The following is a 21,854-nucleotide window of genomic DNA, read 5'->3' as shown; positions in this document are numbered from 1 at the left end:
CAGCAGAAAAACGGCACTTCCAGGCAAACAAACAAACAAATAAATGCTGGGCCTCCTTCCACAAATTGTAAATAACCAGGCCACTGGGAGGATAGAATGGGAGGTGGGCCTAGTCACACAGTTTATTAGCTCACACAGAGCATTGAATGCTAGCTTAAGGAATTGTGCCTTGAAGATAGGGGGAACCTCTCTGTCTTATCTAGTAATGACTCCACTTTGTGGATGCTCAGTGAATGACTATAATCTTTATTAATGGTTTTTGTTTAATGAGCAACAACGAAAGAAATATTGGAAGGTGGACCAGTTAGGAATCACCATCTAATCTACCCTTGTCTGCTTTTTACAGATGAAGTAACTGAAGCATCAATTTCTGGAAGTGGTATTCCACCTATTCATGAGGAAAGGCAAACCGAAAACTCCATCTTGGGATGATGGGGGAGGAGGGTGATAGAATTGGGGGAAGCCAAGACAGGCTGTTCGGCTTAGCATCTCCTCAAGATGGCTGTCCTGGAACCAAATGACTGGGAGGAGACGAGGCTCCGCCTCAACAGCCTGGCCCCTCCCCGCTCAGCCCCGCCTAGTGCCCGCCCCACCGCCGGCCTGGACGCCGCGGGTTGTGAGGTAGCAAAGAGCCTGCGCAGTGGGCAGCGGCGCGAGGGGCGGGGCGGAGGCATTATAACCACTTTGTCAAAGCTGTTTGGTTTCTATCCTGGAGAGGGCGGCGGCGGCGGCGGCGGCGGCGCCGGCGGTTGGGGCGCAGGTTGAGGGGCCGCTGAGGTGGGAGCTGTGGCGGCGCTGGGCGCCCCTCGCCTGTCGGCCTCTGGGGGCCATGGGCTCCGAGAAGGACTCCGAATCGCCGCGCTCTACATCCCTGCACGCGGCTACGCCGGACCCCAAGTGCCGCAGCGGCGGCCGGCGCCGACGCCTCACCTTCCACGGCGTCTTCTCCGCCTCGGCCCGCGGCCGCCGCGCCCGGGCCAAGCCACAGGCCGAGCCGCCGCCCCCGGCCGCGCCGCCGCTTCCCTCCCAGGTCCCAGCCGCGGCCCAGGCCCCGCCGCCCGAGGTACTGCCCGCTGAGCCAGCCGCTGAGGCCGAAGAGGAGGCCGAGGCGGCGGTGGGGCCCGGGTTCGAGGATGAGGCGGCGGAGGGCGGCGGCCCGGGCCCGGAGGAGGTGGAGTGCCCGCTATGCCTGGTGCGGCTGCCTCCCGAGCGGGCCCCGCGCCTGCTCAGCTGCCCGCACCGCTCGTGCCGGGACTGCCTCCGCCACTACCTGCGCCTGGAGATCAGCGAGAGCCGGGTACCCATCAGCTGCCCTGAGTGCAGCGAGCGACTCAACCCGCACGACATCCGCCTGCTGCTCGCCGACCCGCCGCTCATGCACAAGTACGAGGAATTCATGCTGCGCCGCTACCTGGCCTCGGACCCGGACTGCCGCTGGTGCCCGGCCCCGGACTGCGGGTGAGCGCGGGGGCGTGGCCGCCGAGGGCGGCGGGCTGCGGCCCAGGGGTCCCGGACCGGGGCTTGGATCTTGGGGACTGTACCCGCGCGTGGCCGGCCTGGAGAGGCGGCCCTCGGCGCAGCGTGTGTGTGTGTGTGATTGCCCCAGCGTGGAGGGAGACGTGAGGGATGCCCCATGGAGAGAGAGGCGGCAACTGCGGTTAGTGGGTACCTGGAGACCATCCGCAAGCCCAGACGAGTTGCGGTGAAGGCACCCAACACCCCACCCCTGCCCAAGAGCTTGAGGTGGGGGCTGAGCAGTTGGCGAAGGAGGGAGCTATCCATCGAGTCAAGAAGCGCGGCAGTTTCTTGTCGGGTAAATGCCCCTCTGTCTGGAGGTAAGGGGTATGTCTTAATGAGGGGATATATGGCAAAAGACGGAATGAGAATATTCTGGGGGCAGCGCTTCGGAGAGGTGTGTCCATTTGGCTAGTGGCAGACTTAGCAGCACTGCAGGAGAAGGTGTGCTCTTCGTGACCCCCTCTGCTGAAAGTTGGGGGTGAGGAGAATGGGCACTAGGGAGAAAAGACAGCTCACTGGCAGAGCTCTGGGGGCACCCTGGACATTGTGTGTCTTCTGTGCCAAGCTACTGGGAGGCCCCATGTGGTTCTTACACTGCTGCTTTGGGCAGGGTGCGGAGTGAACAGACCCTTTCTTTGTCCAGGAAGCAGTGGGTCACTCACTGAGAAAGAAGGATGCCTAGAGGTTGATTGGGTAAGAGAACACGTGTCTCCCAGCCCCTCTAATCTTGAGTTCTTGATGACGGTCTTTTTAATGCACCGTGTATGCTGAATTTTTTAAGGTCAGTGAGAAAATATGCAGTATCTGCAGAGACATAATACCACCGGATTTCACTGTCTGGAGCATTCATTGGCGACCCTCCTCCTCCCACTTTTTGAAATCTGATTGTGTATTACTGTTAGTACATCCTGTGAATGATTGCATGCAGCAAAGAGGGGCTCATCTAAGTGGTTGGGAGTCAGACTGTGCTATCTTACCAGCTCTTTGACCTTGGGCAGATCATTTTATTCTTGTGTGTCATTTTGGGGGGGACAAAAAGATGCTAGGAACTCCTTAGAGTGTTTAAATGCAATGCTAGTAAAAAGCTGTTTGACCCTTTGATTCAAAGGAGTTAAGAAGGGCTTTTCATTGTAGCCTATATATCAAAGCTCTTTGAAGATTTCCATGATGCTCTTGTTTGTTTCTTTCAAAAGAAGCCCACGTAGAGTGTCTAGGGGAGTAAGAGTTAGCTTCTATTTTTCCATTCTGCCAAATTTGTTTAGAGATGGGTGTGTTATTTAACCACACTGAGATGGGGCTTCTGAATTACTTTGAAGTGTTGTGGTCAATGGTACTGTGACTATCCTGTTTATGGTAGGTCATTTTCACTTTCAGTTATAAAGTATCAGAAAGGACCATGTAGACTCTTGGAAGTTTTTGCTTATATGTGGTAGTCTGGTGATTTTACTGGCCCTATGAGGTTAATTTATATGGTATCCATGTTTTACAGACACTTATTAATCTATTTTCTGAACCAAAGGAATTTAAATGAACACTACATGGTTAATTTGGGAATAGTATATTAACTCCTTTTTTGAGATGTGAGTTTCCTTGAATTTTAACTGAGAAATGTGGCACCGCTGATTATCTTTCTGGAATAGCACCCTTTTTATTTCTCTGAAGTCAATCTCAGACTTTCTTCACATGAATAAAAATGGACAGGAATTAATTTACAATCTTGATGAGAACTTTAAATCATTACTGATTTGGAAGTTATTAAAGAATTAGGCCATTTCTTAATTTAGCGAAGTATTGGATCAGTTATCATCCAGAGTTTATTTTTTTAATTAGCTGAAAGAATTATAACAACTTTATATATAATTTTAATTTTTCTTAATTTATTGGGGTGACATTGGCTAGTAAAATTTCATAGGTTTCAAGTGTACAATTCTATAATACATCTTCTATATATTGAATTGTGTGTTCACCACCCAGAGCCAGTTCTCCTTCCATCATCATATATTTGACCCAACCGTTTATCCTCTTCTACCACCCCTCTTCCTCCTATATATAATTTTTTTTTTAATGTGTTACCTGTGGATTTAAAGAAGGTGAAATCTGGGGAAAGAAAGCAACCTAGCATCTGAGTATCCATGTGCCAGGCGTACGTAATTTAATTTAATCCTTGCGGCATTGTAAGATAGATTTGATCTAGTTTTACAGACAAGGAAACTGAAGTTTAAATAAATTGAGTGACTTGTTCAGCGTCATAAAACTAGCGAGAACACTGGTCTTAACTCCAACCAAGGTCAATATTCTTACCTCCCAGCCTCAGTTTTAAAAAGCATGGGCTTTTCATTATTATTGCGGATGCTACTGTTTGGATCATTTCATAAGGACAACACTGAGTGAGACAAAGGTGCTAGAATCTATTTGTGTGTGTGTTTTTTGTTTTTTTTAAAGATTTTATTGGGGAAGGGAACAGGGCTTTATCGGGGAACAGTGTGTACTTCCAGGACTTTTTTCCAAGTCAAGTTGTCCTTTCAATCTTAGTTGTGGAGGGCGCAGCTCAGCTCCAGGTCCAGTTGCCCGTTGCTAGTTGCTAGTTGCTAGTTGCAGGGGGCGGAGCCCACCATCCCTTGCGGGAGTCAAGCCAGCAACCTTGTGGTTGAGAGCCCACTGGCCCATGTGGGAATCGAACCGGCAGCCTTAAGAGTTAGGAGCGTGGAGCTCTAACCGCCTGAGCCACAGGACTGCCCCCTCTATTTTCGTTTCGATTCTTAATGTTAACAGCCTCTTTATTTTTCTTATCTGAAATAGTCCTAATCCTTTCCTGACTTGAGAGACTTAATGTTTGCAACGTGTTTTAAGATCTTCAGTTGAAGGTGTTAAACAGGGAGTAACTGTAAAATTCTGTTACTTCCCAAACAGGTGTCTGGGTTCCCTGGGGATGTGATTAGTGGTTTTGCCCCGTTTTTTTAATGCCAAGAAAAAAACAGCTTGTTTTGTTTTGTTTTAATCAAACTGGTTATTCTTCTGGGTCTGGTAAAAATGGTGGATGCGCTCTAGAAGAGAAGCCTAAGCCCCCAATTATCTCTTCTTCTCACATCTGACCATCTTTACTGCCCACAGATCAAGCTCTCCCTTTGCTCTCTGTGTGTCTATGTGTGTGTATATTGGCAGGGTGAGGGGAGCATGGAAGTGATCCTACTGAGTTCTGATCATTAGTTTTACTGTGATCACTCATGATAGTGGGAACACTATATAGTAACAAATTCAGTATTTACAGAATAGTTGTAGAACAGAGCAAAGAGTCCTGAATTTTTCTTTTCACATACTTGAGACTATTTTATTTGTAAATAAGGGAACCAATTTCAGTGGGAAAACGTTTACATTATTATTTAATATTATTAAGTACAATACCACTAAGTGTAATCTTTAAAACATACTTTTAAATGAGATAAAATTAACTCAAAATACAAATAACTGACATTTTTGTAGTTCTTTATAATTTTCAGACTATAACCTCATTCAGAAATAATTTCATTTTACTTTCATACAAGTAGATGGTGGTAAACTCATTTTATAAAGGAGAAACCAGTGCAGAGAAGTTTGTGTGGGACCCAATGTCTCACAGCTAATAAATGGTGCAGTTGATCCTGTTACCCCTTAGAGTCTCTGCTTTAACATGAAGTCTTTTTAGAAACCTCCAAATCATGTAAACATTTAATGTTTTCCTCTCATGTGCCCTGTTGACAATCTTTAAACCCTTTCAGAATCTGTAGAAGACTGAGGGGTGAGCAAAGGAGGCAACAGGGCAGATCTTCTGTACAAATGAAGAGGAGATAAGGCTGTCTTGACCTAAATTCTTTGTGCATATCCACGATTCTAGCCTCTTTCCTGCAGAGTGCCTGCCCCCTTCCACCTGACTCCAATAGGTAGTACCAGCTATTGGCCTTCCTGGACAACTGGACTGGACCATCCCATAAACAGGAAGCTTCTGTTTGTCTCGAGCATACTTATGAGGGAAGAGCAAGCTCCCTGAGCAAGACAGACTTCTCAGTGAAGGAGCAGTTTTCCTCGGAAGCCTTCTTGGACTGCTTCTCTTAATTTAGCTCTGTACCTTCTATTTCACAGCTCTTCACTCAACTTCCCCCCGCCCCCCCCACCCCATCTACATCCTCCTTCAACTAATACATCTTTCTCATATTTGTGAAAGTACTCATTCTAAAGTGGAGCACTTTATATGACTCCCCTGCTTAAAGCTGTTCATACCTGACCTACAAGATGAGTTCTAATGTCTTTAATAACTTATTTATATGATCTAGCCTTATGATTTAAGCCCCTTTATACTATCCAACCATCTTTTGATTTTATTTTCTATTTTTCACATATATCAATATTTCCCGAGGTATATTATAGTCATTACTGGAAAGAGAAATGTTTTGTGATAAATAAGCTTGGGAAATGTTGGATTGAGCAAAATAAAGCAACCTTATTTCTGAGCCTCTTAGACCCTTTAAACATGCTGATATACACTGTAAATCTTGTTAATGCTAATATGCAATGTAAATTTTCAATCTGGTATAATTTTCCCAAATTTAGATCACCAGGAAACATGTTTTTGTTTTTTTCTATGGCATCTTTAAGGCATAACTGAAACTTTCCCTGACTATTTGCAGTTGTATAAACTCCCTTATGGTTATTCTGGCCTTCCTTCTTATTAGTGTCCTTATTTAACAATGAATCTTGTTCTCTGAATAGATTGAGAGCTCCTCTAGACTAGGATGTCTATATTCCAACTTTTTCTGCAATACTATGAACAGAATCTTTCAGTTAGCTCTCAGAAGAATAGGATCAATGGTTGAATGTTGATAAGAAAAAGAATACAAACAGCACAGTGTTTTGGAGAAACACATAGGGGGTGGGTAAGAAGAGAACGGACAGGTGATCACTCAACAAACTCTTTTGAGAATTGTACTGTTGAACCTTAGATGAGTCCTGGGTGTTACAAAAAGGACTTAGACATGGTCCTCTTGACAGGGAGTTTCACCTGGTAGAGGAAATAGGTAGGTGGTAGATAGATCATTATAAATGCACTGCAACAAATACGAAAGAAAATACAAGTGCTTTTAGAGGACAGATGAAAAGTTTTGCATGACGGTGTCAACAAAAACTTCACAGAGGAAGTGATATTTGATCTGGGCCTTGAAGAATATGAGTAGGAATTCATATCAGGCAAAGATATAGGTAGGGAAAAACGCATCTTAAACCAGAATGTTAAGAGCAAATGCCTGGAGGTACAGAAATACAAGACTATGTCTTGAGTCTAATTTGGTTAGCTTCTGAATGCTCAGTATGGGGCGCAAGATCTAGGAAGGGACTAGAGACCAATCTGAAACGATACACTGGATTCAAGTTGATAGGCCTGTCTGTGCTGGGCCAAGAAGTTGAGGTTTGAAGGACTTTTGCTGCTGTTGAAGAATTTTAAGCAACAGAGTAACATCATGATAGATAACTGTTTGGAATAGGAATTTGGATTGGAGTGGGGAATTAGGAGATCGGATAATAGGCTCTGGAAGTTGCCCGGCCACGAGATGACATGGGTTTGAATGAGGGCAGGAAAAAGAAAGGTAGTAAGGGTACAGCTCATTGTGACAACTGGGGTCATGTCTGCCACCCTTACACATGCCCAGGGTTCATTTGTGAAATGAACTTGGAGCTGGGGAGTACAGATATCGTGGAGGAACACATTTCTTTAACTACCAAGGTCTGTTGGAACATAATCAGGTTCATACTAAAGGGATTTTTTTTCCTCCAGCGCCGATGTTAGATAATGCTGTGGTTTAGCTTCACCCATTATGATGACTTAGGAAATTAACAAAATTAGTAAAAGTTGTGTGAACTTAAGGGGGAGAAAGTGTACATCTGTGTTCTCAGCAGCATGTAATTTCCTACACCTTCTATTTAGTTTCTAATTAAGCAAACCTGAATGCTTAGTTAAGCTAAGAGCAGGAAGCAGGGTAGGGGAGAGATTCCGGAGTGAGACATGGAAGAGAAACGAGATGGTTAAGGCAGACTTGGTCTCAAGGATGAAGCTTTTTTTTTTCAGTTACCTGGGGAATAAGATTGCTCTATTTAGAACATAGGAGTTTACTCCTAAAGTGGGCTTACACAAAATTTTAGAATTAAGTTATAGTCCTTGGCATATAGTAAGTCCATAGGTACATGGATAAGTTTAAAAGATTGCTTTAGAGCAGAAGAATGCCCTGGGGAAAGTAAAAAACCCAAGCAGGGGGGCGGCCGGGTGGCTCAGGTGGTTAGAGAGCTGTGCTCATAATACCAAGGTCGCTGGTTCGATTCCCACATGGGCCAGTGGGTTGCATCCTCCACAACTAGACTGAGAACAATGGCTTGACTTGGAGTTGAGGGAGGAGGGAAGGGGAAAAAGGAAAAGAAAAAAAAAGAACCCAAGCAGGGAAGGTTCTCTAGCCTTCATTCAGTATAGGTATTTTAAATATGAACCAGTGTGCTAGACCCTGGAGATGAGAAATGGATGATACTTTTCCTTGAGTGTAGTCTGGTTAGGGAAGTAAGCATATGAACATAAATTACAATATGTGATAAATATTATGAAGTAATTATGCACAGGCATGAGACAACCAGCTAGTGGATTTTATAGAGAACATTTGAGCTGGTTCTTAAATGAGTAAGTATTTGCCATGGCAAGAAGTAAGGAAAGGACATTTCTAGGCAAAAGAAATAGAGTATGCAAAGGCCAGGATGTAGGACCAAAAAAAAGTCCCGTTTTTATACCATACCTTTCAGAGCAAGATCTCAAATGCAGTTTCAGACCATGTTTAGTTACACTTGAAGGTGGCAAGCACCTATACTCCATTTTGGGAATAGAAACTAAGGTTTGGGGATTTTTAATTAGCTCAGTGTCATGTAGTATGAGTCAGGGTCAAGGAGCCCAGACCAGGCGCCCAAAAACAGGAATACCAATCATGTGCCTTAAGTAATTCTGAGTAATTCACGTGTCTTGAGTCATGGTAATAGATTGATGTGGGTTCATGAGTATTTGGGGTTATTTCACTTCTTTGGAACCAAATTCCACACCCAAAATTGACATTGCCAAATGTTCTTATTTAAAAATAACGGGGTGGTTGGGGGTAAATTGTTAAATATTTACTCCCACCATGTAAGGTAGGAATGAATGGGTCATGAAATGTTCAAGGCTTCCTGACTGGCAGTTTGTCTAATTTGTATTATCAGAGGTTGACTTAATACTTTTCTGCCATCATCAAGTACCTTTCCCATTTAACACACAATAGCAAGCAAGTTACTTTCTTCAGGAGAAATGTTGTTTAGTAATTTTGCAGCTAGATTTGCTCAGAACCCCGACAGGATATGAATCATTTACATTCATACGTTGACCTACGTTGATCTATTCTCCCTTTGCTCTTTTCTGAGAAGAGTTTCAATATGGCAAATATTATATAACATAGATACCTTATCATCGATATTTTCAGTGTCATTTTCACATCAACTTGCAGAATCTATGATAAACCTGAGAACTTTTGAGTTGCTCTTGTGAATAGTGATGCACATTCAAATAAACAAACCATAGGCTAAATCCTCCCCCAAAAAACCATTATTAGCCTTTTGTGTAAGTGTTTGAGGTCTTTGGCTATTGGAGGAATAGGGGATGACAAACCTCAGACGGTAACAAGTAAGCCTGAAATCATTGACCTGTCTAAAAATTGTGTGAAATTTCACAACTGCTGTCTTCCCTTCTTCATTTTTTTCTTAATTATTTATTTAAAATTTTTATTTTAAATAAGTGTCCACTTATTAGTGTAATCTGAGTACTTAATTGACATATTTAGAATTAGTCACAAAGGCTAATATTTGTACATATATTGGATTTTGGGGGAGAGTAATTCTTAGTAAAGACCCATGAATTATAAGAAGCAGTTAATGCTGGTGTTCATAAATGCTGGTACTCATAGATTCTGAATTGCCCATCTTTACTGAGAATATGGGTCAGAAGAGAGGGGAGGAGATATGACCTTAGGTCTATATTAATTAATATGATAGATAATTGGTATTCTTGGATTCTGGAGCCTGTCAAGAAAAAAAGATATTTTATGGTATAGATTTGAACTGAGAATGAAAGAAAAGACAGTATAGAAAGATAATATGAACTTTCAGTAGGAAAATTTGATCATGAATCCATCTATGGCTATTGTCTCTCAGGCTGTGGTCAGACTGGCTTCACTGTGGAACTTAAAAATGAAACAGTACACTTGCTTTAGTTTTAGCTATAGCTCTTTAATTTTATAAATGTTCCATCCCTTAATGTAAACAAATTATTTTCTTTTTAATTAAAGTTTATTGGGGTGACAATTGTTAGTAAAGTTACATAGATTTCAGGTGTACAATTCTGTATTACATCATCTATATCTCACATGTGTTCACCACCCAGAGTCAGTTCTCCTTCCATCACCATATATTTGAACAAATTCTGATCTCTCTAAATATAGTAAACCATCAAAAGGAAATCATTTTGTACCTTGATGTTTATGAAACTTGCTGTGGCAAACTGCTCCTAAAAGTTTAAAGTATGACTGAATACATGCTAGAAATTCAAGCTAAATATGCTATTTCCCCCTGTTTTTTCAGGAAATTTACTTTCTCACACAATACGGGTTATAGTTTGTTAGGCACACTTGTGCATATGTGTTATATGTGTGTGTTTTTTCTCTACATCGTATGCAGTATTGGGGGGTGCCAGACAGTGTTACCCCACTGGAATTGATGAATGTCTGTCTTGGTTAAATCATTCTTACCTTTCTGATACCACTTCCTATTTCCTTACCTAGTTATGCTGTTATTGCCTATGGCTGTGCCAGCTGCCCAAAGCTGACCTGTGAGAGGGAAGGATGCCAGACCGAGTTCTGCTACCATTGCAAGCAAATATGGCATCCAAATCAGACATGCGATATGGCGCGTCAGCAAAGGGCGCAGACTTTGCGAGTACGGACCAAGCACACTTCGGGTCTCAGTTATGGGCAAGAATCTGGACCAGGTATAAACTGCCATTGTCTCATTTGTTTCTTTATTTTATACTTCATAATGTGAGCCCAAAGCTGGGAGAGATTACATTATTTTGTAACCAAGTATTTCCTGGGAGCAGAAAGCAGAAACTATTTCACAGTACTTGCAGTATTATATTTGATATGTAGCTTCCCTCTCTGACCCTTATAGGTTATTCAACCCAGGTAAAATTGGAATACAACAAAATTGAATCCTCTGGTTTCTACCTTCTTGGTAATATGTCTCAGATTGTACAGCAGTTAGGTCCTTTTGCAAGGGGCTTTTTCACAACTTTCATGGAGAGCAGAAAGAAAGACATTTAGTGTTTTACCAGAACTGTTTTCCTATCAGCCTTAAGCGCATCACCACTTTTGGAAGCAGGCTACAGATTTAAGGAAAGGAAATAATAATATGGATTAATGATTAACCTGGAAAGGAGGAACATCACGCGTTCAGTCCCAACCTTTACAAGTCAGAGTAAACCTGTTTTAAAATGTCAGTGGGTTCATTGCCTTTTATAAATGTATTTATTTCACTGATGTCATTTGGGAGAGGCTAGTAGGAAAGATTTTACCATTCACTTTTTCCTGGCACAGCATTAATCTCCTAAAATTGTCATTTTAATAGGATAGTTCCTAGCTTGCTGTGATAATTACCAGGTGTATGCTATATGGCATACCCAGTTGTTTTTCGGTTTTGAATTTAAAAGTATAATGGAAAAGGACTGTGAATTATATTTAATCGTACTTCACAATGATACTAGGTGAGCCTGAGAAATGAATTTCCTGAACTAAAGTTTTTCAAAACTTAAAGCCAGTTCCAGTCTGCAGACTGTTCTTCCTGCTGGACTCTACTTTTAATTCTGCCAGACTATTGGCTGGTGAAATTTCGTTTTTTTGGAAACATCTTCCTCTCTAGGGAAGTATCCTTGCTCAGAGCATGGCTCAAGTGCTACCATGTTTCCCTGAAAATAAAACCTAACCGGAAAATAAGCCCTAGCATGATTTTTCAGGATGACATCCCCTGAAATATAAGCCCTGATGCGTCTTTTGGAGCAAAGATTAATATAAGACCCGGTCTTATTTTCGGGGAATGGTATGTAAGATGTCAGTTTTGGGGATAGGAAGCTCAATATAAGACGGATCCATTTTATGAAAATTCCTGAGGTCTAGACATAGCCAACCTCCCAGTGAAGTGGGTTGCACAATTTGGAATTTTCAGTCAAAAATTCTTGACCGCCTCCTCATTTTTCATATGTACTCCTAGGAATAATAACGTCAGTAGATTTAACGGGGTATGTTTCTATCCGTTCTTCCTTCCCCTTTAGCAGATGACATCAAGCCATGCCCACGATGCAGTGCTTACATTATCAAGATGAATGATGGAAGCTGTAATCATATGACCTGTGCAGTGTGTGGCTGTGAATTCTGTTGGCTTTGTATGAAAGAGATCTCAGACTTGCATTACCTCAGGTGAGACAGATCATGTGTCCATTGCTTTTATAGGCTTGTTCTCTTACTGATTTAGGGAAAAGGATGTCAACAAGACATAGATGTCTGTCCTGTCATTATAGCATAAGGAAACTAAAAAAATTCCTCTGAAGCACCCCTCCGATCATGTTTTCCTCCAGTTCAGCAACTTCCAGGAACTGTTTCCATTGCCTTCCAGATAGAGATCAATTTCCCTAGCATGGCTTTTAAGGCTTTCCACGGTTTGGCCCTAATCTTCTTTCCTAGCTTTTTCCATTTGCTTTCATACATGTTATATTCCAGATAATGTAATCTGGGCTTGCTGTTCCCTGTGTCTCTTCTGTGTTATCTTACCCCTCCATACTGTTCTTGTTCTTTGCTTTGTCTGGATTGCTTTATAATCACCTCACCCTCCTAGCAGCCCTCTTTTATCTTAACCTGTTCAGTTCTTATCCGTGCTTCAAGGGCCATTTAAATGCTGTTCATCTGTGATGCCTTCCCCAGCTTTTTCTCCCTCATTCTTCTTTACTGACATTCCTTAAAGGTTTCTTTATAAATGTCATCACTACTTCTTGTACATGTCTAATTTTGCTAAACTACATAAGTTTCTTAAGGCCAGAGTTACTTTTCTATAGCTCCTTGCATATAGTGAGTTTCCAAAGAATTCATTGAGTGAATATTAAAATATTGTTCTGAAGGAGTTAATATTTACAAATTTAACATTCATTGTGTGGAGGAGGAAGCACTTTAATTTCCAACTTAGCTAACTTTTGAGTAGTTATAGTTTTCAATTATTAGGGACGCAGGGGTGCATAAGACATGACCCTTACTTTTATAATTGCTTATCCCATCTGGTAGGGAAGACAGGACAAAGGGAATGAACAAAAATATTTGGACTCAAAGGGCTGAGTGTACAAGTGGCCAAACTCAAGAGTATGAAACTGAAACTGACATAAAGGCTGTGACAAAGTCTTTTTATATCCTTTCCCAGGAACATGGTTTACATTGTTTATTGGATGTGTTAGGACATACGCCAAGAAAACTTTGCAAACCGGAGTGTTCGTTAGCTGCAAGGCACAATGCGTTTGGATGAGGTGTCAAGTGTGCAGGCTCTGCAGGATCCCTAGGAGTATCAGTCAGGGAAACTAGATCAGTGTTGGTAGGTCAGGGAGGACAGAATTCAGCAGGAAAGAAGAGAGAAGAGGTTTCAAGTGTGGAGGCCAGCCTTTACCAAAAGACAAAAAAGTAAAGAGCCCAGAGCTCTAATAGTCTGGCCTTGTCCTTTGCTCCCTTCATGTGATATATTCATTTCCTGGAACTTCTTATAGCTGTTAATCACTCCTATTGAAAAGAAGGCTGTTGCCCTGATCAAGCCCTCCGGTGACAAGAGCGGCATCTGTAACACTGACATTAACCTCGGTATGTTTCCTCCGCAGCCCCTCTGGCTGCACGTTCTGGGGCAAGAAGCCATGGAGCCGTAAGAAGAAAATTCTTTGGCAGTTGGGCACACTGATCGGTGCTCCGGTGGGGATTTCCCTCATCGCTGGCATTGCCATTCCTGCCATGGTCATTGGCATTCCTGTTTATGTTGGCAGGAAGGTAAGACATTGAGTTCTGGGAATGTTTCATTTCAGGTTTGTTGGTAAAGGTTTGAAGGCAGTGGGGAGGAGCTTATGTTCAGAGCTGCCTGAAAACCAGCTGGTTCCTGGATAAAAATAACCTTAATTTCTTAAATGGATTTTCATAAACCCCCAAGAGATCTCAAAGTTCTTATTAACATCCTGGGCCTGGTTTGTCTCAGTGACTTAAAGGTGAAATGCTTACTTTACCCTCGAGTTATTTTGTCTCTTCTTAGATTAACTTTTTCTGTATTAGTTTATATCATCCTGGTCTGATTTAGGTTAAAATTTTGGAAAGATGCTTCTTTGGGGTGGGGGATATGTTTTAATATAGATAGCATATATGGGAATATTCACTTGTCCTTTTACCCTCTGGCAAAAAAAAATTGATGTCCTAACCTGCTGACCTGGATTTTCTTTCTTATTCTTAGATTCACAGCAGGTATGAGGGAAGGAAAACCTCTAAACATAAGAGGAATTTGGCTATCACAGGAGGTGTGACTTTGTCGGTCATTGCATCCCCAGTCATCGCTGCCGTTAGTGTTGGTAAGAAGCTAGCCAAGACCGCACTTCCAAATCACTCTCCCTCTGCCCTCTGCCCTCTGCCCTCTGCCCTCTCCCATCACCCATCTCCCCCCTCTTCCACCATCATATCCTACTTCCCTCCCGCCGCCCCCAATCAGGTTTCTGACTATAGCAGTTTAGCCAGCTGGCCAGATGTTTCACCCTGGAGGCCCTTGTGTTTTATAACAAACCCACCTTGAGTTAACTCTCTTAGGCACTATTATAATTATCAGGCCACACTAAATTATCAGTTAGGGATCTTTCAGAGATGGTTGAATTAAAAAATATTACTTTAAGGCCTAGTTTTTCACCTTTCATCTTCTATTTTCTCCACTGGCCATGGAACCCACAAAACAAAATTACTTTTATTTTGATGTGCTTAATGCTTCACACTATTTTGGGAGGCATGAGGGTTTGTTTTAGAGTAATAATAATACAACTAACATTTATGGAGGCCCTCCATGTGCCAGTAGCAGTTCTGAGTGTTTTGTATGTATGTATTCATTTAATCCTCATAGCAGCACGGTTGTAATAGGAAGGTACAGCAATTTGCCCAAGGTCACTTAGCTGGGGCGTGAATCAGGGCAGTCTGACTTCAGAGCCTTTGCTTTTTACAACTAAGCCTCACACAGCAGTAAGATTTTGGAATTAATACTGTGGTGGGATCCTAACCCCAGGAGTCATTTATTTAATGTTTGGTTATTGATTTGTTCTTGGATTAGCACTTCAACAGTGAATAGAAGGGGGAAAGTGAAAGCAACATATACTTACTGTGCTGGACACTGTATGTTCTTTTTTGATCATTGACAACCCTGGGAAGATATATCCAAGGTCATATGGCTAGTAAGTTGGAGCCAGGATTCTAATCCAGGCCTTTCTGATTCTAAGCCCAGTTGTCATTCTGTTAAACCAGTCTGCCTCTTTGGAATTAGCCATCTTTTGCCTTTCCTTGGCCCTTTATAAAGTGATTTGTCTGTGCTGAGGCTGGGAAGGAGAATTCAGGACAGTTGCAACCTGATGGCCTGCTGACATGTTCTCTTCTCTTCCCCCAGGTATTGGCGTCCCCATTATGCTGGCTTATGTCTATGGGGTTGTGCCCATTTCGCTCTGTCGTGGAGGTGGCTGTGGAGTTAGCACAGCCAACGGAAAGGGAGTGAAAATTGAGTTTGATGAAGATGATGGTCCAATCACAGGTAAGAGGAAGATTTTAATATCCTTTTGAATTTATGGGACACAGGTAAAAATCAGTAAAATTTAGCACATTTTACAGAGAGATTGCCATTGGATTACTTTGGATAATGAGCTTTGTAGGGGGTAAAGTATTTTTAGCTTTTCATTTCTTTGTTCCAGAGTTATTAGGTTAATTCCTCTGGTACTTGCCTCTGTGTGGCAGGTACAAACTAGTAGGATTCCAAGTAACTCCAGGTTCACTGGTAATAGTAGTGATTATAATAAAGTCTTACATCTGCACAGTACGTTATAATTTTCAGAGGACTTTACACAATTATTATCTTACTTGATTTTTTACAGCAGCTCTCTGAAGAGGGAAGGGAGAAGCTATTATTATTCCACGTTTAATGGGAACTTCTTTAAGCTTTTGTCTCAACATCTGTTTAATGGGCTTAGGAGCTTCGGCAGAGATGGGACTAGAGAAATTTTTCTGACTTATACTTTGATGTTGTTTCCATTCTATCATATTAACTCAGCTGGGGCACAAAGATCCCCAAAGGTTTTTCAAGCTTCCTACTAGAATCAGTACATGAGACCTAAACATATTTTGAAATCTTCATGTTTGATTAGATGGCATCTAAGGTATATTGGAATAGTGGACTTGGAATCCGAATTGTAGTTTTGTGTGACTAGCCATGACCTAGACAAGTCATTTAGTTTTAAGCTTTTGTTTCCTCATCTAAAATTGGGGCTACTAGTGCCTAGTTATTGGGAAGATTAATATGAACATGGTGAAAGACTTGATGTGTGGTGGCTGCATATAGTGGCTTTTCATTAACTGAGTAGGTAAGTGCTTTTCTGAGTGAATATTGTTCACTCTGAAGTCACTGCAGGAAAATGCCAGACTGTTTTGATGCTGTGCTATCTTGAATTAAGATGTTCGGTTCCTTCCTCAGTGGCAGATGCCTGGCGAGCCCTCAAGAACCCCAGCATTGGAGAAAGCAGCATTGAAGGTCTGACGAGTGTCTTGAGCACCAGTGGAAGCCCGACAGATGGACTCAGTGTTATGCAGGGTCCATACAGTGAAACAGCCAGCTTTGCAGCCCTCTCAGGGGGCACACTGAGTGGGGGCATTCTGTCCAGTGGCAAGGGAAAATACAGCAGGTAAGCAAATAGATAATCTCTGACAGAACCAGTTGGAATCACAATAAGTAACATCCTGTACGAGCCGTTTCTCTCTGCCAGGCATGTCCCGTATGTCATCTCATTTTGATTTAATCATCAATGGTTTTGCTTTTCTTTTTTTTTCTTTTATAATAAGAAAACAGTCTTAAAAAGGTTAGGTGAGTTACACAAAGTTCAGTGTTCTTTCCACTGTTCCATATAAAGATAATCTTGACTTCAGATCCTCCCTCTACTTTATTAGGCTGTCTGCTTTAGGAAGGGAAAGCAGACATTTTTGTAGAATTTCCAAGACTGTGCTCTCTATTAGGCTTGTCACTGGCCTTCGGTTGAACAGCATTTACGCTTTATTTTGTTGGCTTATTGGTGCTATGATCTTATTACCTTCCTATTCCCATTTATTAGATAAGGAAAATAAATCCTATGATCTTATGTTGAGAATTTGTAAAGCTTTATATCTAAAAAGGTTGTGACTTGTTTGGTCATTTCACCAGTTAGACAAACCAGAGCATTCAGAGGAACATAACATGTTACATGAGAAGCAGTTAGTTGAATGTTCTGAAGACAAGAGGCCTGGGGAGGGGTAAAGGTAAAGCAAAACAAGGGAGGGAGGGCGGGGCGATGCTTGCCGTCAGATATGTGAAGTGCCTGGAACTGGAAGAAAGGATTGAATTTCTGACTCATGCCATGAGGTGGATTAAGACGACTTGGCAGAAGCTAGAGGGGAACTAATTTTGTTTCATTATAGAGAATATGGAGAAAATCTATATAAAATCCAAAGAAGGAATGGATTACCTTAGTAAATACTCAGCTACCTATCCCTGGAAGTATTTAAAGTGAAACCAACCAGATGGCCATTTTGCTATTAGAAGGAGTCAAGCAGCAGATGGCAGGTAGACTGGATCCCACACCTGAGTGCCTGTCAGTCACCTGGGAGGCTCTTAAAAATAGACTTCAGGGCCCTATCCTAGTATTCATAAATTAGAATCTCCTGGAGCGGGATCTGTATTTTGAAAAGCCTCCCCAAGTGATTCTAGCATAGTCATTGCACAAACTACCACCTGGGAATCATGTAAGTAGCTGGCCTTTGTGAACGTGATTCCGTGACAGAGCCAAAACTAGAAGCCAGGTCCCTGACTCAATGTACTTTCCGTTCTACTGCCTCATTTTCCCGGGCCGTGGCACAGTCTCAAGGGCCTCTGAGGCTGGAGCAGCACAGCAAAGGCACAGGCAGAGGGACGGAGATGGCTCGAATGTGCAGCTGCCGGCTGCTGCTGACCTGTCTGTGTCTCCTGCTTCTGGATGTCTCTAACCATGGGATCCCGCCCCCACATGCCAGAAAATTCACTGCTGTGCTTTCTTAAAACCAACACCCCTGCAAATAAGCAGACAGACCTAATTGGAGACTGACTTACTGAAACTGCAACTTACTTAGCCAGTCCAGCTGTTCCAGTTCTATAAAAGCCTTTTATAGGAAATGAATGAGTCAGATGGGTTTCACTGTGAAACCCATTGTGAGGAAATACTTACGTGTATAACAAAATGGTATGGAGCCAAGAAAGGAAATAGTTATGGGTTCTTAGCTCTGAGACACCAGTGGAAAAGTTTGCTGCTCTTATAGGAGGTTGGCTCCTGTATGTCCTTCAATCTCATAGCTTCAGGGTAAGTTGATTGCTAAATGTTTTGAGTTCCTAGTACAGTACCTGTAAAGAGCTGGAGGGTAAAGTGAGTAAGATAAGATCTTTCTTTTTTTCGGATCCGTAAATTGATATAATAAGTAGGTGCTGTGGAGCACTTCGCAGGAAGTGACTGGTTTGCTGGGAGAGTAAGGGGGAGATGACACTTTCTTTGTTGAGGACTGAGTATGAGTTTGTCAGCGAGAGAAAGGAAATGTCCAGATTGCGGGAATAGCATGTGCAAAGTCATGGTGGTACAAAATGTACATAGGTGTGTCAGGAAAGAAAAAGTTGAAAATGTTTATGACTTAGGACGTATGGTGAGAGAGGAGCTGGAGAGAGCGTGGACACAGATGAGGAAACCCTTAAATGCTTCTTGGCAGCAGGGAGCCGAGAGAGCACTGGGAAAGTGATCAGCTCTCTGTCCCCATTGGCACTGATCTGGAAGTTGTCTGACTTGGACTCGGGGCTACTGGATAGAGAGCCCAATTGCAATTTTCCAGGAAGGAGATGTTGAGGCCTGAAGTTAAGCAGTAGCAATGGGGGTAGAAAGGAGGGGACGATTTCCATAGATACGCGTATTTAAGAGAGAAAATGTGTGGGCATCTCTTTGGCAATTGGAGAAGATCAAATCAAGTCAGTTTGCAAGAGAATAACGGAAGAGATGTGTGCCAGGAAGCAGACTGTCTCGGAATACCTAGGCCTCATATTAACTTGCACGTCCCCTCTTTACACAGGTTAGAAGTCCAAGCCGATGTCCAAAAGGAAAATTTCCCCAAAGACACAGCCAGTCTTGGTGCAATTAGTGACAACGCAAGCACTCGCGCTATGGCCGGTTCCATAATCAGTTCCTACAACCCACAGGACAGGTATGTGAACAGTCAGATGCCCAGGAGAGGTTGCATTTCTTGGTCGGGTACTAGGCCTTCAGTAGCTCAGTGCCTTATGTTAGGGCTCTGTGTGCCATCTAGTGGGATATACAGTGTGTGTACTCTGAATTCATTGAGCAGGTTCTTGGTGGCTCTTGATTGATTATTCTTGTTAGCACTTGATTTTTAGAGGTTTTTTCCTTTCTTCCTTTTTTTTTTCTTTTTTTTTTTTTGGCTTTTCTTATCTATTAAACAGTGTAATTATTCACATGGTACTTAAAGAGCTGGATTGGTGTTCACTAATGTCTGTGGGTCTACGGTTTCTTCTCTCCTGTTGCCCTTTGCTTGATGTGGCTCCCGTAGCCTATTTCTCTTTATTTTTGAGAAGCTAGTATACCTGGTATGATGTGATTGCAACACTCCCTTCTGGAAAGTTTTTAGTTTCTTCTAGTTTTGGCGTGGTAGTAAAAAAACTATGAATCTTCCTTCACTTTCATATTTGGGTAAGGTAGTGTGAGGCTCTGACACTTAGTTGAATTTTGGAAGCTCTTTCTTAGTTGTTTCAAGAAATTGGCAGAGAGGGGTGTGTACGTGTTTAAGTTAACTGAAGGGATCTAGTTGTTCTTCTCCATCTTACTTGAATGTTAGGTTAATTTTTTATTTTTGCTAAACGCGAGCTCTAGTCTGTTGACCTGTTTTTGGACTTCCTAATCCTGAACCCACAAACTGCTTTCACCAACAGGTAGAGCATGACTCATGCATGACTCAGCAAAGTGGATTTTGTCTCCACAGAGAATGCAACAATATGGAAATCCAAGTGGACATTGAAGCCAAACCAAGCCACTATCAGCTGGTGAGTGGAAGCAGCACAGAGGACTCGCTGCATGTTCATGCTCAGATGGCAGAGAATGAAGAAGACGGTGGTGGTGGTGGTGGCGACAGCGGCAGCAATGAAGAGCATCCCCCCTGCAGACACCAAAGCTGTGAACAGAAAGACTGCCTGGCCAGCAGACCTTGGGACATCAGCCTGGCCCAGCCTGAGAGCATCCGCAGTGACCTGGAGAGCTCTGATACACAGTCAGATGACGTGCCAGACATCACTTCAGATGAGTGTGGCTCCCCTCGCTCCCATACTGCAGCCTGCCCCCCGACTCCCAGAGCCCAAGGTGCACCGAGCCCAAGTGCCCATATGAACCTCTCTGCCCCAGCTGAGGGCAAGACTGTCTTGAAGCCAGAAGGTGCAGAAGCCAGAGTATGAAGTGGAATGAATGCTCCTGTTCTGAGAAGCACACTTGTAACTGCATCTTTTGGAATCTTTTTTTTGGGGGGTGGGGGGCGGAGATTTGTGTATTTTATTTCAAAGATTCTCTGGTCATAAGTTTCCCCCAAGGAAATTCTAAGAAATTTGCAATTTCTTACAGATAAAACATGGAAATTTTCCCCTTAGTCCCACACTTCCCCCCTACCCCCGCCTTTTTTAGTTTTAATTTATTGGTTACACTGATGGTGGCAATCCGTGAGGTGTGTCAAAGAGTGTACAGATGTATGTGTGTATATTGTATGTATGCTAACATTACTTAAGGACACATTTTAATAAAGATTTCTGTTGCAATTCAACTCATCTCCTTTTCCTTCGTGTGGGCAGTCCTACAGAGCCAAGTGTTTGCAACAGACCGCTGCATGTTTAACAGTCTCTAGATCTGCGTGCTCCTAATCCCAGGGAAGAAGGATTGTATTCTAATCAGACTGCAGGGGAGTCATCGAAACCAAGGACTCCTAGCATGACAGGAAGCAAAGCTAGGCTTGTTTTGGACTATGTAGTCAGACTGCAGAAATAGCTGAGTCAGCCAAATAGAGAAGCTGTAGATTAAAATGAACTTTGTTTGCCCTCTAGAGGCAGCTGTGCAGTTTTCCTGTTACAGCTTTTTATTTAGCCTTTCCTGTATTGTAGTCACTACTAAAAATGTGTTCCCAGAGGAGGGTAGGGGTGGCAGTTCCGTGGCTCTTCAGAGGCATCCCAGTGAATGTTGCAGAATTACAAATTGGGAAACAGTATTCTTACTGGAAGAAGAAATGTACTGATTGTGCGTAATCACCAAAGAATAATCTCCAAGTTTGTTACCATCTCAGATGCACATTCCCTGTCCTAAAGAGCTTTCTCAGTTTTGCCAGTCTATTTTAAATAAGGGGCTAAGGAATCCGACTCAAATTTGTAATGAAAGCAGAGAGGAAATGCCATTAAAATCTCAACGTATTTAATTTCATCTGATCTTATAAATTCATCAGAATTGAGCTAAATTAGTACTAGGGATTATGGCTCTGTCTAGAATAATGATCTAAGAAATGAACACTCATACACAGTACAGCAGAAAAATTACAAGATTTCATGAGACGTGATGTAAGATTCCAAATCTAGCAGTAACTTACTTTGTGATTGAGTTAGTCACTCTCTCCTGCCCCTAATTTCCCCAGCACTCAGACAGTATTTAAAGGAGCTTCCAGTGCCAAACTTCTGTGTCACCTTAGCCCTGGGCCCAGAGGAAGAATTGAAAACATCCTTTCCCTGAGGACCAGATGGCTTTCTGTTTCCTTTCACAGGTGCACCTGCTCTTTGTCTTCCTGGCCTGTGCTTTACTACAATGAGGATGATGAGTCTGGACAACAGCCATCTTGGAAGGTTCTTATCTCGGGCACTGCAACCAGACTTAG

The 21,854-nt window shown here is 42.7% G+C and overlaps 1 protein-coding gene across 3 annotated transcripts; it reads left to right on the top strand.

Moving 5' to 3' along the window:
- Positions 1–695: 695 nt before the first annotated feature.
- RNF19B (ring finger protein 19B) lies at positions 696–20,762 on the top strand. Of its 3 annotated transcripts, none has more exons than XM_088790971.1 (9): positions 698–1,458; positions 10,383–10,588; positions 11,927–12,068; positions 13,502–13,664; positions 14,116–14,230; positions 15,301–15,441; positions 16,375–16,582; positions 19,014–19,145; positions 19,938–20,762. In XM_088790971.1, the coding sequence occupies exons 1-9, from the start codon at positions 830–832 to the stop codon at positions 20,401–20,403; spliced, it is 2,202 nt and encodes a 733-aa protein (XP_088647097.1). In that variant the 5' UTR covers positions 698–829; the 3' UTR covers positions 20,404–20,762. The 3 variants fall into 3 exon arrangements, with proteins under 3 accessions (XP_088647098.1, XP_088647097.1, XP_088647099.1); XM_088790973.1 differs by having other exon boundaries at positions 700–1,458; positions 11,924–12,068; XM_088790972.1 differs by lacking the exon at positions 19,014–19,145 and having other exon boundaries at positions 696–1,458; positions 11,924–12,068.
- The last annotated feature ends 1,092 nt before the right edge of the window (positions 20,763–21,854 follow it).

Source organism: Rhinolophus sinicus, chromosome 14 (assembly GCF_057876585.1).
Source record: "Rhinolophus sinicus isolate RSI-liver-muscle chromosome 14, RSI-T2T, whole genome shotgun sequence".
NCBI lineage: Eukaryota > Metazoa > Chordata > Mammalia > Chiroptera > Rhinolophidae > Rhinolophus > Rhinolophus sinicus.
Note: the sequence above shows the minus strand (reverse complement) of the source record. Positions and strands in the feature narration are given on the sequence as shown.